This window comes from Malaclemys terrapin, chromosome 25 (genome assembly GCF_027887155.1).
Source record: "Malaclemys terrapin pileata isolate rMalTer1 chromosome 25, rMalTer1.hap1, whole genome shotgun sequence".
NCBI classification, from domain to species: Eukaryota; Metazoa; Chordata; order Testudines; family Emydidae; genus Malaclemys; species Malaclemys terrapin.
Window position 1 is genome coordinate 4,391,727 of NC_071529.1, and position 15,120 is coordinate 4,406,846.

At 57.3% G+C, this 15,120-nt stretch overlaps 2 protein-coding genes across 4 annotated transcripts in view; both read left to right on the forward strand.

Annotated features, from left to right (window-relative positions):
* Positions 1–996: 996 nt before the first annotated feature.
* The window catches only part of LOC128829192 (alpha-2-macroglobulin-like protein 1), a 106,006-nt gene continuing 91,882 nt past the window's right edge, over positions 997–15,120 (forward strand). The window contains exon 1 of the mRNA XM_054014472.1: positions 997–1,362. The gene's annotated coding sequence lies outside the window, so the exon portion shown is untranslated. The remainder of the gene's footprint in view (positions 1,363–15,120) is intronic.
* LOC128829194 (alpha-2-macroglobulin-like protein 1) lies at positions 3,483–12,572 on the forward strand. 3 transcript variants are annotated; one of them, XM_054014476.1, is made up of 6 exons: positions 3,483–3,951; positions 5,041–5,125; positions 5,395–5,482; positions 6,731–6,845; positions 7,775–7,884; positions 11,180–11,318. In XM_054014476.1, exons 1-6 carry the CDS (start codon positions 3,771–3,773, stop codon positions 11,231–11,233), a joined length of 633 nt encoding a protein of 210 aa, XP_053870451.1. In that variant the 5' UTR covers positions 3,483–3,770; the 3' UTR covers positions 11,234–11,318. The 3 variants fall into 3 exon arrangements, with proteins under 3 accessions (XP_053870451.1, XP_053870452.1, XP_053870453.1); XM_054014477.1 differs by lacking the exons at positions 7,775–7,884; positions 11,180–11,318 and adding an exon at positions 12,448–12,572; XM_054014478.1 differs by lacking the exons at positions 7,775–7,884; positions 11,180–11,318 and adding an exon at positions 11,715–11,846.

Genomic DNA, 15,120 nt, shown 5'->3' on the forward strand with positions numbered 1-15,120 from the left:
TCCTGTCCTTAAATAAACCTTCTGCTTTACTGGCTGGTTGAGAGTCGCAGTGAATCTCGGGAAGAGGGGTGCAGGGCCCTAACTCCCCCACAATCCGCAACTACGGGCGGAGGCCCCAGGGTGCAGACTGAGCTGGGGGTGGGGTGGGGTTGTATCTAAGCCGGTTACTGGCTGCAAAGGGCTCAGGTGCTCAGTACAGCCCCAGACTGACCAGCCTCCCCCCGCCATGCACAGGGGTCTCTGCTCACTCTCAGCGCCACTAGCTGCCCCCTTCTGGGCAGACTGAGCAGCCAAGAGGCCAGGGACAGAGGGGGACTGAGCCCCTTTCTGCACCCCCGAGGCCCCTCCAGCTCCGTGGGAGGCAGGCTGGGGCGGGGGATGGAGCGGGGGAGCCTTGCCCTGTGGTTAGAGAAACGAATCAGCCTCCAGCACCATCGACCCAGCTCTGGCCCCAGAAGGAGGGACACTCAGAAAGCGGGATTCACCCCGGTCCAGGGGGAGGCTCTGGGCTGTCCCCTCCCCCTCCCCCACTGCCCCCGGTGCTTTCCCCTCCCCAGGCACTATGTGGTGGTGAGCCCAGCCGAGCTCTATCACCCGCACACGGGGACGGTGTCAGTTCATCTCAGCGACCTCAACGAGACCGTCCGGGTGAGTGTCCGACTGGAGAGGGGGGATGGTCCCAGCGCTATCACCCTGCTGGAGAGAGAGGTCCGGGAGCCCCATCTGCACGAGAACGTGCGCTTCCAGGTGAGCCCCCGCTTGCAACCATCAGCACGGCCCCGGGCACTGGCCATGGGCACGGAGCCCGTCAGGCCTGGGTCTGCAGCCCCAGCCCAGCCTCAGGCCTCGGGCACAGCAGGGCTCAGGGGACTGGCCATGGGCCCGGAGCGGGTCACTCAATGGGCAGCTGTAGCCACAGAACTCGAGCCCATCCCTCAGCAGCGACAGGCAGGAGGGAGCGGGGATGGGGTGGGGGGTACAGAGAGCGCCCTGGCTTCCAACTCCATCGAGCGCCCCAGGTTCATGCTCCCTCCCATTCACAGTCCCGCGGGGTGCGGAGGAGGGTTTCCTGTGTTTTGTGGGGGCTGGAGCAGGGACTCACAAACACCACTGCCCGCCCCCCCCACGCGATAGTGGGTCTGCGCCACGACTGGCCTGTTACCGGCTGCTGTGGCCTTGCTGGGGGTCCCTGTGTGCAGGTTCCAGCCCCGTCCGGGGGGCAGCAGGAAGTTGCAGAGCTGCACGTCTCAATCCGGGGAGATGCCCTGCAGTTCTCTGAGTGGAAGGAAGTGCTGCTGCGGGTGCTGGAGCCCAGGAACATTGTGCAGACGGACAAGGCCGTCTACAAGCCTGGACAGACAGGTGAGAGGGCAGGAGCTGTTGGAGGGAGTTTCCTGGGGCCCCAGGCCCTTGGGACGGACTCTCGGGCTCTGGGGATGGGATAGGGGCCTAGCGAGGGATTCAGGACTCTCATTTCTAGGCTCCTGTCTGCACCTGGCCCCAGGGGAGAAGAGGCCCAAAGCCTGAGGGCTGTTTGGGGGCCTGTCTGGAACCAAGTGGGGGTCTCAGCCCATCCTTGGTGATGTCACAGACACTGCAGGGGGCACTGATCGGCCTACCCTGGCAGCCTCCAGCCACTCAGGGCAGAGCCGTGGCTCATTGGCAGAGGGCAGCGTGGGGAAGCTGGCACTGCGCTGCCCGGGCTGGGCCCATTCTGCAGGTTCACATAGGCCATCAGTGCCCGGGGCGTCCGGCTGGCACCATCCCCAGCTGGGAATTCACTCAGAGAAACCAAGCCGGGGCTGATTCCCACCTCTCCCTCTGCTCCTTTCTAGTGAAGTTTCGAATCGTCAGTTTGGACAAAGACTTCATTCCCAGTACCCGGAAGATGAGAGCTGAGGGTGGGGAGTGGAAAGGGAGCCGGGTAACAGGGCCCTGGTGCACTGAACTCGTTAGGTTTGTCTACATCAGGCAGGCCATTCATCCGGTTTGAAATCGGACAATCCTCTTCTTGGGTGGCTTGCCCCCGTCCAATGCATGCTTGTGTCTGGTATTGGATGGGGGGCGCCCTTTGGCAGAGTGCACTGCTCCGCCCCTGCTGGCATGAACTCACACACACCGAGTGTGCGAGGTCACGCCAGCGGGGAGAGGCTCACGCCAATCCTGGAAATACCGGGATCTCCGGTATTCTGGGAATACCCTCAGCCGGCACCCTGGTCTTCACTGCTGCAGGGGGCGAGTCTCCCAGGGCAGGTTAACAGCCTTGCAGTAGCAGGGCTTGTGCTGGCCTGCTGAAAACAGCCATGTGGAGCAGCCCCCTGGGCTACAGACCTAGCGCCTTGGGCAGTGGCCTCTGTTGTTTGCAGTCTCTTTACTGCGCAGAGAGGGTTGATTGCACATTGCATGGAGCCAGAATGAGAGTGCTGGGCACCCACTGGGTTTAGTGCAGTCTGTGATTGGCTGTGGATGCCAGCCCGGGATGACAGTCATTAGCACCTTTCCGCCTAACCGTGCTGTGTGCTCTGAGTGAGGTGGCAGAATCGGGCCCAGTGTGGAAATACAGATTGACAGCTCCCCTCCCAGCCATCTCGCTCAGGCACTGGCTGCAACGCAGACCCCCCGGCCCTTAGACTGCCCCTTGGCAGAGACCCCAGAATCTCGCCCTGCTCCTCCACGCCCACACCAGCCACCCACTGCCCTGTATCCGTCAACACGGGGGGGAGGCATGGGAGGTGCGAGGGCTCCAGCCTTATGGGCTCCCCTTCCTGTCCCTGCTCTCTCAGTCACCTCCGCTGTTGTCCGCATGATCCCCCATGGCCCCAGAGACACCCCAGCCCTGGGGAGGTCACAGGCAGACCCGGGGGCGGTGGGGGGTGTTTCCTGTCCCTCTAACCAGCCATCTCCTGTCTGTTTGCTTTGCAGCTGCCCCTGGTGACCGTGCAGGTCTGTCTGTGCCTCTCCAGCCTCCTCCTCTTCCTGTCTGGCTCATCCGAGGGCACCTGAGGGTGTTCAGTCATGGGGATCCCAGAGGAGTCTGGGCTGTGACCACAGTGTCCAGCAATCCAGCCGTAGACCCCCCTGCCCTGCTGGGGGGGTGCAAAGGGTGCCAGAGCACAGGTGCGTTTCTGGGCTGGGCCCCATGGGGGGCAGGGAGGGGACATTTGTGCCATCAGGTTACGTTCTCCCCACCCCGAGTTTGCAGTGTCTGGGGCTGTCTGTCCGGGAGGCAGGTGGGTTTGGGCCTGGCTGGGATCCCTGCCTGAGTCGCTCACCCCGAATGTTCCCAGCCCCTGAACTCTGGGTCAGGCGGTGACTTGATACCGCCAGTGGGGAACTCAGTGGGGAGCTCCTTTGGGAGTCTGATGGGGGAAGGGCTGGGGGGAGGGGGATCTCTGGGAGCGGCGGGGCAGAGGGGAGGGGTGGGGGTTTGGGGAGGCTGCGTGGGGGGTGGGGGACAGGGAACATACCCACAGAGGCCTAGCTTTGAGATGGAAATGGTCCCTATGGCGAGTTTCCTGGGCTTTGTCCAGGCTAGAGATGGGGTGTCCCTCGGGAGCCTGTTCCCCTCAGGGGCGCTGCCCTCGGGTCAGGGCTGAGGGGCACTGGCAGGGGCTCCCTTGCCCAACGGCTGCCCGGTGGTGCCTGCTCCAGGCTAAGGAGAAGGATTTGAACCCCCGGGCGTCGATCCAGCCCCCGTCAGTAGCACGAGGCACTCGGGGGCTGCCTGGAACGAGCCGTGTGTGGGGGCAGCAGCTGAGCAGGGCGTGTCCATGTGCCAGGATCCCAGCGGGAACCGCATCGCCCAGTGGCGAGATGTGACTCCACAGCAAGGCATCGTGGATCTGTCTCTCCCGCTGTCTGCAGAGCCGGCCCTGGGGACGTACGCCATCAAGGCACAGGGGACGAGGCACTCGTTCAGCGTGGAGGAATACGGTGCGCAGCGGGACCCAGGTCAGCAAGCGAAGCCGCGGCTCTGGCACATGGGGAGGAAGGGGGATTCCTGAGTCTTCCTGGGGCGAGGTGTCCGTGAGTCCAACATCATGAGTCAAAACCACGGCTGTCTCATGTTTTTGGTCTGACTTCGGAATTCTGCAGCCCCCCCTCTCCCCCGCCTCCTCCCAGTGTGTGTGGGAGGTGGATGGGGGCAGTTACCATGTGACCAAAGTTATCATGGGAGCTGATCCTGGCTCCTGCTTCAGGAGCTCGCTGGCTGCTGGATGGGACGGAGCTACCAGCTTCTCACCCACCCCCCAGCATCTAACTCTGTCCTCCCAGCCCCAACCCAGCACCCACCCACATCGGCCCTGTGCTGTACCCTAACCCTGTCCTGGAGCACAAGGGGCTCTTCACACATACACACCCTTCCCAGAGCTGGTGTTGCTGGGAGGGGGAGGGAAATGTCAGTGGCCCCCTCTCCATTCTCCCCCACCAAACCTCCTCTGCCTCCTGCGGGGGAGGGGGAGAGAAGAGCTCTGATGTATCCCTTAAAACAGCTGCCACCTACCCCCCCTCGCCCCAGACACCTGCCCCTGATGCCCCCAACTGCCTCCCACCCTCCCACCCCCACATATGCTGCCCAAGCCCCCCAACTGCCTCCCACCACCCTGATCCCCCACAGGTGCTTGGGGAAGGGGTAGTGTGTGAAACCCCCTGGCTGCCTGTATGGGTAGGAGCTGGAGGGGGGACATGCCGCTGATTCTGTGAGCAGTGCGGAGCCACGGCAGGCAGGGGCCTGTCTTAGCCCCACTGCGCTGCCGACTGGACTTTTAACGGCCCAGTCCGTGGTGCCAACGGGAGCCGCCAAGGTCCCTTTCTGACCGGGCGTTCCAGTCGAAAAACAGACACCTGGCAACCCTACTGCTGCAGCCTGCAGTCTCTTCCCAGCCCTGCTCCATTTCCGGGCCCTTCCCCTTCCCGCCAGGCCGGCAGGTTGGTGGGGGGCTGCAAGACCCGGGGAGAAGCTCCAAGGCCGAGGATCACAATGAAACCCCCGAGCCGGGGCTGCGGGTCGGTTTCACCCCGTCCCTCTCTGCCCCCCAGTGCTGCCCAAGTTCGAAGTGACCCTGGAACTGCCCCCCGTGGTGACAGTGCTGGATGAGACGCTCCTGCTGCGGGTGTGCGGTCGGTGAGTGTGAAACCAGCCCTGCCGGGCTGATAAAGGGGGGGCTGGTACCGCCCTCGACCTGACTCCCCTCCCCTGCCCCCCAGGCCAGGATCTGACCTGCCCCTTCCCTGCCTGCGCCCCTCTGCCCCATGCTCATGGCCAGGCAGGACTCCCTGGGGCTCTCACTCCCAGCCACATGACCAGCCCCACCCCAGCAGGGACCCCCCCATGGGCAGGGGCGTTGGCCCCCTCCCCTCCCACTTACCCTCTCCCTCCCCTCTCCTAAACAGAGACACCTACGGGAATCCCGTTCTGGGGAGGGTCGAGGCCAGCCTGTGTTGGGAGATATCATTTTACTGCACATTGCTTCCTGGCAAGGTGAGTGTGACTGGGGCGGGGGGAGGTACAAGACATGCTGCTGGAGGAGGCTCCTCTCCATGTTTTTCTTACACTGGCCAGAGGGGGCGCTGTGATCTGCCCTGATGAGATTGGTGACATTGATGTAAAGCTGGTGTAAGTGCAGGTGAATCAGGTCCTGGATCCATCCAGGTCCCCATCTGGCAGGCTGGGGGTGGGGACTGGCACCTGTGTAGCTGGGCTTAGGGACTTATACGCCCCCCCTTTCCCCACAATATCTCAGTGCCTCACTGATCCTCCTAGCCGCCGGGAGGCAGGGCAGGCTCCTGTCCCCATTGTACAGATGGGGAACTGAGGCACAGAGATGCTCAGGGTCCGTCCATGCAGCAAAAACCCTGCGGCAGCGTCTCCGAGCCCAGCTCTGCTGCCTGGGGCTTGCACCGCGGGGCTAAAGGAACAGTGTAGACGCTCGGCTGGAGCCTGGGCTCCGAGACCCTCCCCCGATCCCCGGGTCTAGCGCCTGGACCCGACCGTCGACCTGCTGGTTTTAGCCCCGCAGCACAAGCGGGGTCAGCAGGACTGGGCTCGGAGACTCGCGGCCTCAGGGTGTTTCTGCTGCAGCCGTACTCAGAGGGACTTGCAGGCAGCCTGTGGCAGAGCAGGGACTTGCCCCCAGGTCTCTCCAGACCTAGGCTAGTGCCCCAGGTTACGGGGCCGCCCTTCCTCATCAGCAGCTCTCGTTAGGTGGGTCAATGGAAAGATTCAGATCTCCCCGAATGCTCTCAGTCCCTGCGGGGTTAGGGGGGTGATTGGAATTAGCCAGCGTTACCACGACGATGGGGGACAAGCACCAGGGGATCTGTGATGGGCATGAGTGGCCAGGGCCTGTTTTACGTCTCATCCCACCCACAGCAGCTCCAGCTGCACAGCGCCCCCTAGCGCTGTGCTGGGGTACCGGTGTCAGGGCTGACTCCAAGATGAGAGCGCCCCCTGCTGCTGACTTCAGCACCCAGGTTTTCTTTGAGTGTCTCCTGTCCCAGCACTAACCAGGCCAAGCCAGATTAGAGACCTGCTGAGCTAACACCTGCATAGGGTGACCAGACAGCAAATGTGAAAAATCGGGATGGGGGTGGGGGGTAATAGAAGCCTATATAAGAAAAAGACCCCAAAATCGGGACTGTCCCTATAAAATTGGGACATCTGGTCACCCTACACCTGCAGGGCCTGGTGCAGAGCTGTTGCTAACGGGCTGTGATTCTCTCCCTCCAGACTGACACCAATGGCTGCTTTTCAACAGAGGTGGAGATTCCTCGCTTAGTGCCGACCAACTCTGGCTATGGAATGAGCTTCCAGGCCAAGGCGTCTCTCAAGGAGGAGGGGACAGGTGGGTCTGAAATCAAGCACACATGCACACCCCCAGGCAGCCCCCAGCACTAAACCCCCAGGGGCAGAGGGGGCTCACTTGCACATGTGATAATGTCATTTGTATCCCAGCTGCTTTAGAGATGTGCCCAGAGGTAGTGTTGGGGGTTGGATCTGGGGTTCTGGTTCAGCCCATCACTGGGATCGATCCCTCATGAGGAGCTCAGACCTGGGCACATTCATGTAAAGACTAAACACCCTCCCGCGAGTGGCCTCTGGCTGTGCACTGAGCTGGCAGAGCGGAGTGAAGGCCCAGCCTGTGTCGCTGGGTCCTGAGTCACGGCCTCAGTGACGTTAGCGCTTAGCGTTCAAAACTGCAAGTGCTAATCGCTTAGCAATGAACCCAGATAACTCCACATTTAACCCAGAAGAATCCTGATTTCCAGAGTGGCCGACACCCATTTGGCTGAAAACTGTAACTGTGGGGTGGATACAACGTTACCCTCAGGTGCTGACATCAGCGATGGCGAAGTGGCTGGAGGAGAGCAGGTCCAGAACGGCAACGGGTCACTGGGCACTTTCTGGGGGCAGGCCCTGTGCCGAGAGGCCTGTGCGCGGGTTCAGTTCTGGGGCCGTTCAGTAAGGAGCTCTCTGCTGGGGAAAGGGCCGCAGAGCCGGGAGACTCTGCTGGCAAATGTCAAGTGGCTGGTTTGGGATTAAGCACCAGGGGAAGGTGGATCTAAATTTTCTAGTTTCCAGATTCCCCAGGAAAATCCTTCTCCGCCCCCAGCCGAACCTCCCAAATTCTCCCCCAAATGACACCCTCCAGTCCATAGCTAGAGGGGGTAGAAATGGCTGTGCAGATTGTTATGGAGAGAAATCTGGGACATAGCCTGAACTCTGGTGTCACTCCTGGCACCTTTCTCCTATCGTCCCTCCCTCTCCTGGTAGGGGTGGAGCTCAACGCGACCAAGAGCTGCAAGATCGTGTCTAAAATCCCTATAGTGACCTTTGAGGTCGCTGACGAGACCTACAAGGCTGGAATCCCCTACACTGGCAAGGTAATGGGATTACCGGTGTGACAGAGTGGGATATGTCTGTACCAAACTGTAACCACCATTGGTGTTGACTGCTTGCCGGATGTGCTGCACTTCTGGTGCCCATGTGCCCCATGCACTGGAGATCGGATGCGTTAGCTGTGCAGTCCATGTCCTCAAGCCCCCTCTTACCGAGGGCACAATGGGGGTTGAGCAACCAGCCAACCCTCAGTTCCTTCTCACGGCCTCTGGCTGAGAGATAGAGCCAGCAGCAGTGTCCGGTCTCCTGCTCTGCTGAAGTTTTTCTCTTTACGTTTTGTAAATAGTCTTTTTGATAGTTAATAATTGGTACTGGAGATAGTGGCTTAGTTAGTTTAGCTGAACTCTCCTGTTTTAGGGAGGATTTCAGTTATAGACTCCCTCTCCTCGGAGCAAAGAATGTCGGCCATACGTACGGGGTGGGGGAGTCTAGCCTGGGAAGCAGGGACTCTGGAAACGATTTGGGGGTCATGGTGGATAATCAACTGAACGTGAGCTCCCAGTGCGACGCTGTGGCCAAAAGCGCTAATGCGATTCTGGGATGTATAAACAGGGGACTCTCGAGTCGGCTACTCTGTATTTGGCAGGGGTGCAACTGATGCTGGAACCCCGTGTCCAGTTCCGATGCCCACAATTCAACAAGGATATTGATAAATTGAAGAGGGTTCAGAGAAGAGACCCAAGAATGGTGAAAGGATTAGACAAGATGCCTTATAGTGAGAGACTCAAAGAGCTCAATCTATTTAGTTTAAGAAAGAGAAGGTTAAAGGGTGACTTGATTACAATTTGTGAATATCGGGGAACAAATATCCAATCTAGCAGAGAAAGGCCGAACACGATCCAACAGCTGGAAGTTGAAGCTAGACAAATTGAAACTGGAAATAAGGTGTAAATTTTTTATAATGAGGGTAATTAACCAACAATTTACCGAGGTTCGTGGTGGATTCTCCGTCCCTGACAATGTGTAAATGAAGACGGGATGTTCTTCTAACAGGTCAGCTCTGGGCGTTATTTTGCTGCAGGGCTCTGGCCCGTGCTATGCAGGAGGTCAGACTGGATGATCACAATGGTCCCTTCTGGCCTTGGAGTCTACGAATCCTGGTATGGGGGGGAGGGAAGGGATCTGAGGTGAGCAGTTGATGTCTTCTCCACATACGGGGGGTTTAGTCTGCAGGATTAAAATTATGCCCCTCATGTGGGTCTGCCATGCCCGGAACGACAGACACTCTAAGTGTCTGTATTGTCTGGGTTCACAGACACACATTAGAGAGCAGTGCAGGGACTTCAGAGCCCTCCCCAAACGGGCTGTGAAATCCAGGGAGACTAGACTGAAGGGATTTCTCCTGGAGAAGTCTAGGAGGCCAGGCTCAGTCCCTGAAGAGATGCAGGGTCCTCCTAGGAACGATCACCCTTGGGTAAAAAGTACCCTGGCAGCCATCTCTTCCGCCCCTAAGGCTGTGCCTGCCCCGGTTAGTGACCTCGAGTGTGATGGACGCCATCCTGCCAAGGAGCACGGGAGTAGATCTCCTCCTCAGGTGCCTGCTACGTCACCTCTTTCTGTGTCACTTGAGAAGGGCAGCTCGAGGCCAATCCCTGGTCCCTCTGGCGCCCAGAGAGCAGGAGTCCTGAGTCCTTGGTTCTGCTGCTGGCTCATCCCTTGGTGCCCAGAGAGGATTTCACTTGATGGTGGCCTCCCAGCACCACTGCTTGTGGCACAGTCATTGCTGCTGGTGCTGCTGCGGGTGCTTCCGGCACCACTGTTTGCTGCACCGACGCATCACGCCCGGAGCTCTCGCCTTCGTTGCACCAGGTGCCGCTCTCCTCAGTGCCTCTGCTACCCGCACCTGTGGCACAGACGTCCCATTTCCTGCACTCAGTATCCATCGCACAGGTCCTTCCGCGCCACTGCTGACAGTGCTGGAGCTCGTTTTGTGTCCCGCACCGACAGACACAGCACCAGACGATTGGACCATTTCTGAACTCCCAGATGCCCCTTTGTTGGCTCCTTGAGGAGCCATAGGGGAGATTTTAAAGGCCCCAGTAAGAAAAGCCATGTCTAGCAGTCAGGGTTACTGGCCTAGGGGGGAAGCAGTAGACTCAGTATATCCTGTTTGTAGTAAGGCTTTTGACATCCTCATAAGCAAACTAGGGAAATGTGGTCTACATCAGGGTTCTCAACCTTTTCCTTTCTGAGCTCCACCCACCCCCAACATCGTGTAAAAACTCCACATCACACCTCTGCCACAGCAACTGGTTTTCTGCATATAAAAGCCAGAGCCAGCATGAAGGGGTAGGAAGCAGGGCAATTGCCCCATGTAGTGGGGCTTCAGCCCTCTGCCCTGGGCCCCAGCATATCTAACATTGGCCCCGCATGGTGGACCCCCTGAAACCTGCTCGTTGTCCCCCAGGAGGCCCTGGCCCCCTGGTTGAAAATCACTGGTCTAAATGAAATTACTGTAAGGTTGGTGCACTACTGTTTGAAAACCCCATACTCAAGGGGTTGTTGTCAGTAGTTTGCTTCACTCTGGGAAGATGTGTCTGGTGTGTCTTATTCTATTCCTAGTGTGGTCCCACAGGGGTCAGTCCTGGGTCCGGTACTACTCAGTATTGTCATTAAAAATTTGGATTATGGAACGGAGAGTGTGCTACTAAAATGTGTGGATGACACCAGGCAGAGATGGGTTACTAGCACTTTGGAGGCAGGATTAGAATTGGTCTGAAATCAACAAGATGAAATTAATCAAAGCTCAGTGTGAGGAACTACACTTAGGCCTGGTCTACACTAGGGGCGGGGATCGATCTAAGATACGCAACTTCAGCTACAAGAATAGCGTAGCTGAAGTCGACGTTTCTTAGATCGACTTACCTCACGTCCTCACAGCGCGGGATCGACGGCCACAGCTTCCCCGTCGACTCCGCTTCCGCCTCTCACCCTGGTGGAGTTCCGGAGTCAACGGGGAGCGCGTTCAGTGATCAATTTATCGTGTCTATTTGAGACATGATAAATCGATCCCTGATAGATAGATCGCTACCTGCCGATCCGGCAGGTAGTGTGGACGTATCCTTAGGAAGGAGAAATCAAATGAACAACTACAAAATGAGGAACACCTGGCCAGGTGATAGTGCTGCTGGAAAGGATCTGGGAGTAATAGCCCCCGGTCCTCGGAGCGTTCCCTGTAGTGTCCGGCCCCTTCTCCACTGGGCATTCACAGAATTACCAGGCCTGCTGCTCCCAAAGGACCAGTGCACCACATCTTACTAGTTATATCTTAGATCCCAGCTCCCAAGGGAGGCATGCAGGGTGCAGGCACAACCAATGGACATTGGTGGCTAATGCATTCAGATCTCCGGTGCATGGGGCATACGCAGACCAGAAGTGAAGCACATATAGACACCACATCTCAAAGAACTCTAGTTACTAACAGGCAAGTACCTTCCCATTGTATGATGTGCTGTCCACACACCTAAATTTACCCAAGGCAGATTATCATATTGTATTCTCGACAGGTGCCCAGCCTAGAAAAGGTGCGTGACACTTTGTTGAAGGACTATCATGGAGAAGATCTCAAGATGGCAATCTAGTGCCATCAATTTTGATTGTCTCTCACCTACTGGCCCACCCCCACAGAACAATGTTATTTCTACACAAGGTCCCGCAGGTGGGGTGAGCATGTCTGGGGGAGGGAGATGGAGTTTTCCAGTTGAGTACATAGCAGAAAGTCCAGAGAGACTCTACGTCCACGAAAGCTTATGCTCTAATAAATTTGTTAGTCTCTAAGGTGCCATAAGTACTCCTGTTCTTTTTACGGATACAGACTAACACGGCTGCTACTCTGAAACCTACTTAAGAAGGGGCGCTGCTCTGTGCGGCCGTGCTGACCATCACCACATGCCAGAAGGACCTGGCTGGAGACAGACAAGGCGGGAGGGATTCTGCCCAGCCTGAACTGTTGACAAACCCCAGAGTCAGAGGCAGGGTGAGATCAGACTAGAGAAGGGTGCTCATCAGGACATTTGTTCTCTGGCAAAGATCTGTAACTTTTGAGCCGTCTAAGTGACTCTGGTTTAGAAATTCCTTTGTTAAGCCCGAGTTCCTTGCTTGCCTACCACATTGTTCCTAAGGGGTTAATCTTAAAGCCCATCATGGCCACAACCCAGATGGGAATCAGAGGGAATGTGTGTAAGCAAAGCAATGAGGCTGGGAGATCTGAGGTCCTGGTTTCAGGGCCTGGGGGTGGCTGGATTGTAGAGTCCCACATCCCAAGGGAGAGCTCAGTCAAGGGGTCGGACAACCTGTTACCCCTCAGTGCTCACCCCAGCACCCCCATCTATTCCAGTCCTGCCCCAACTTCTTCCCAGATCTGCTAATGCCCCTCAGTCCTCACCCCCAACATCCCATCCCAGCCCTGGGCTTTCCCAGTGCATCTCAGGGCTGGATTGCATTGTCCCTTTCTGCTCCCAGCCAGCTCTTTAGCCCCTAGTGGGCAACACTCTCCCAGGAGTCTGCTCCCTTGAGTGGTGCATCTCCCCATTTCTCTCCCGGCTCAGATGCTCCTGGAGACAGCAGATGGCTCTGCGCTGAAGAATGAGAAGCTGCAGGTCTTTGTTAGCTATGGGGATAAGAATAAGAACCAGACCTTCCTGACCGATGAGTCTGGCAGAGCCTCCTTCGAGCTGGACACCTCCGGCTGGACCGGGAGCGTCAATCTGAGGGTAAGTGACGGGCCTCCAAGCCCCAGTGGGGCCCCTGCACTCCAGTCTCTGTTATTGATTCTGTGATTGTTGATGTTTATTACAGTGGTGCCTAAGGAGCAGCCAGGATCGGGGCCCCATGGTGCTGGGTGCTGCACACACTCAGCGTAGAATGGCCCTGCTCAAAGTGCCTGCAGACTGAATAGCTAGGACGGGGGGGGGGGGGAGGCGCAGAACCCACCAGCAGAGCCATCAATGGGGTGACGCAAACGGCATCTTAGTGCCACCACTTGTCTTCTCATTAATATTTGGGATGGGGTTTAGTTAGGAAGGTCGCCCCCTTCGGGCAGCTCAGCCCAGGGGCTGCCCCATTGCCGCTTTCGGGCTGCCCCATTCGAACTGTTGGGATTTTCCATGTCACTCTTACGGACGCAGGGCGAGGGGCCATGGGGGTGAGCTCAGCCGGCAACATCAGCGCCTGCCCTGCCCCGGCTGCATTCCTGTCCTGTGCTGGGTGCTCTGCACCCCGGCGAACCCCATCACTCTCTCTGTCCCCCAGGGGCACTTCAAGCAGGTGAACAACAGTGCTGAGTATGACAGCGTCTATCCCAGTTACCCGGATGCTGATCTTCACCTGATGCCCTTCTACTCCAAGAGCCAGAGTTTCCTGAAGATCCGCTCGCTGGGAGGGGTGCTGCCCTGCGACCAGGCCCAGCAGCTCCAGGTGGATTATGTCATTGGTCGGGAGGCCCTGGGGAACGGGTCCAGGAGCCTGGATTTCATCTTCCTGGTGAGCCCGTCCTGGGTGTGCGTGTGTGTGTGTGTGTGTGAGAGAGAGAGAGAGAGAGAGAGAGAGAGAGCAGGAGGTGTGGAATCAACGCTGTGACCCCACAGCAGAGCAGTGGAGAATTGAATGGTTCCTTTGAATTACAAGGGCGGGGCTAGATCAGGACAGGGCTTTTCCCCTTTCCCCACTAGGGGCTCTGGTTCCAATCTGGCCCCAGAGCAGGGGCTGGCTGGCCTGGGGGGCTGGGGAATGGCATACCTGTCTGAAGCTCTTTCTTGCACCCCCACCTCTGCTGGCACAGTCCATGGGGAGGAGAGGTCACACCCTGCCCTGACTCCAGCCTGCGTGGCCACCCCCATGTCAGGGCGTTTGTCAGCCCCCTGTACAGCATCAGATTGTGACCCAGTGTGCCTGGGGGCAGCCCTCACTGGAAATGTCAAGGTCAGGGCAGGCTGCAAACAAAAGAGCAGATTCTCCCAAAACTGGTGGTTCACACTGAAGTTGGACTCACCAACCAATCACAAACTGGTCCTGATCCCCGACGCTGGTTATCAAGAAGCTAAAAAAGAAATCACACAGCCCCTTTTATAGAATAGAATCATAGAATATCAGGGTTGGAAGGGACCTCAAGAGGTCATCTAGTCCAACCCCCTGCTCAAAGCAGGACCAATTCCCAACTAAATCATCCCAGCCAGGGCTTTGTCAAGCCGGGCCTTAAAAATCTCCAAGGAAGGAGACTCCACCACCTCCCTAGGTAACGCATTCCAGTGCTTCACCACCCTCCTAGTGAAATAGTGTTTCCTAATATCCAACCTGGACCTCCCCCCACTGCAACTTGAGACCATTGCTCCTTGTTCTGTCATCTGCCACCACTGAGAACAGCTGAGCTCCATCCTCTTTGGAATCCCCCTTCAGGTAGTTGAAGGCTGCTATCAAATCCCCCCTCATTCTTCTCTTCTGGAGATTAAACAATCCCAGTTCCCTCAGCCTCTCCTCATAAGTCATGTGCTCCAGCCCCTAATCATTTTTGTTGCCCTCCGCTGGACTCTTTCCAATTTTTCCACATCCTTCTTGTAGTGTGGGGCCCAAAACTGGACACAGTATTCTAGATGAGGCCTCACCAATGTCGAATAAAGGGAAACGATCACGTTCCTTGATCTGCTGGCAATGCCCCTACTTATACAGCCCAAAATGCCGTTAGCCTTCTTGGCAACAAGAGCACACTGTTGACTCATATCCAGCTTCTCATCCACTGTGACCCCTAGGTCCTTTTCTGCCGAACTGCTACCTAGCCATTCGGTCCCTAGTCTGTAGCAGTGCATGGGATTCTTCCGTCCTAAGTGCAGGAGTCTGCACTTGTCCTTGTTGAACCTCATCAGGTTTTTTTTGGCCCAATCCTCTAATTTGTCTAGGTCCCTCTGTATCCGATCCCTACTCTCTAGTGTATCTACCACGCCTCCTAGTTTAGTGTCATCTGCAAACTTGCTGAGAGTGCAGTCCACACCATCCTCCAGATCATTAATAAAGATATTAAACAAAACCGGCCCCAGGACCGACCCTTGGGGCACTCCGCTTGAAACCAGCTGCCAACTAGACATGGAGCCATTGATTACTACCTGTTGAGCCCGACGATCTAGCCAGCTTTCTATCCACCTTACAGTCCATTCATCCAGCCCGTACTTCTTTAACTTGGCAGCAAGAATACTGTGGGAGACCGTATCAAAAGCTTTGCTAAAGTCAAG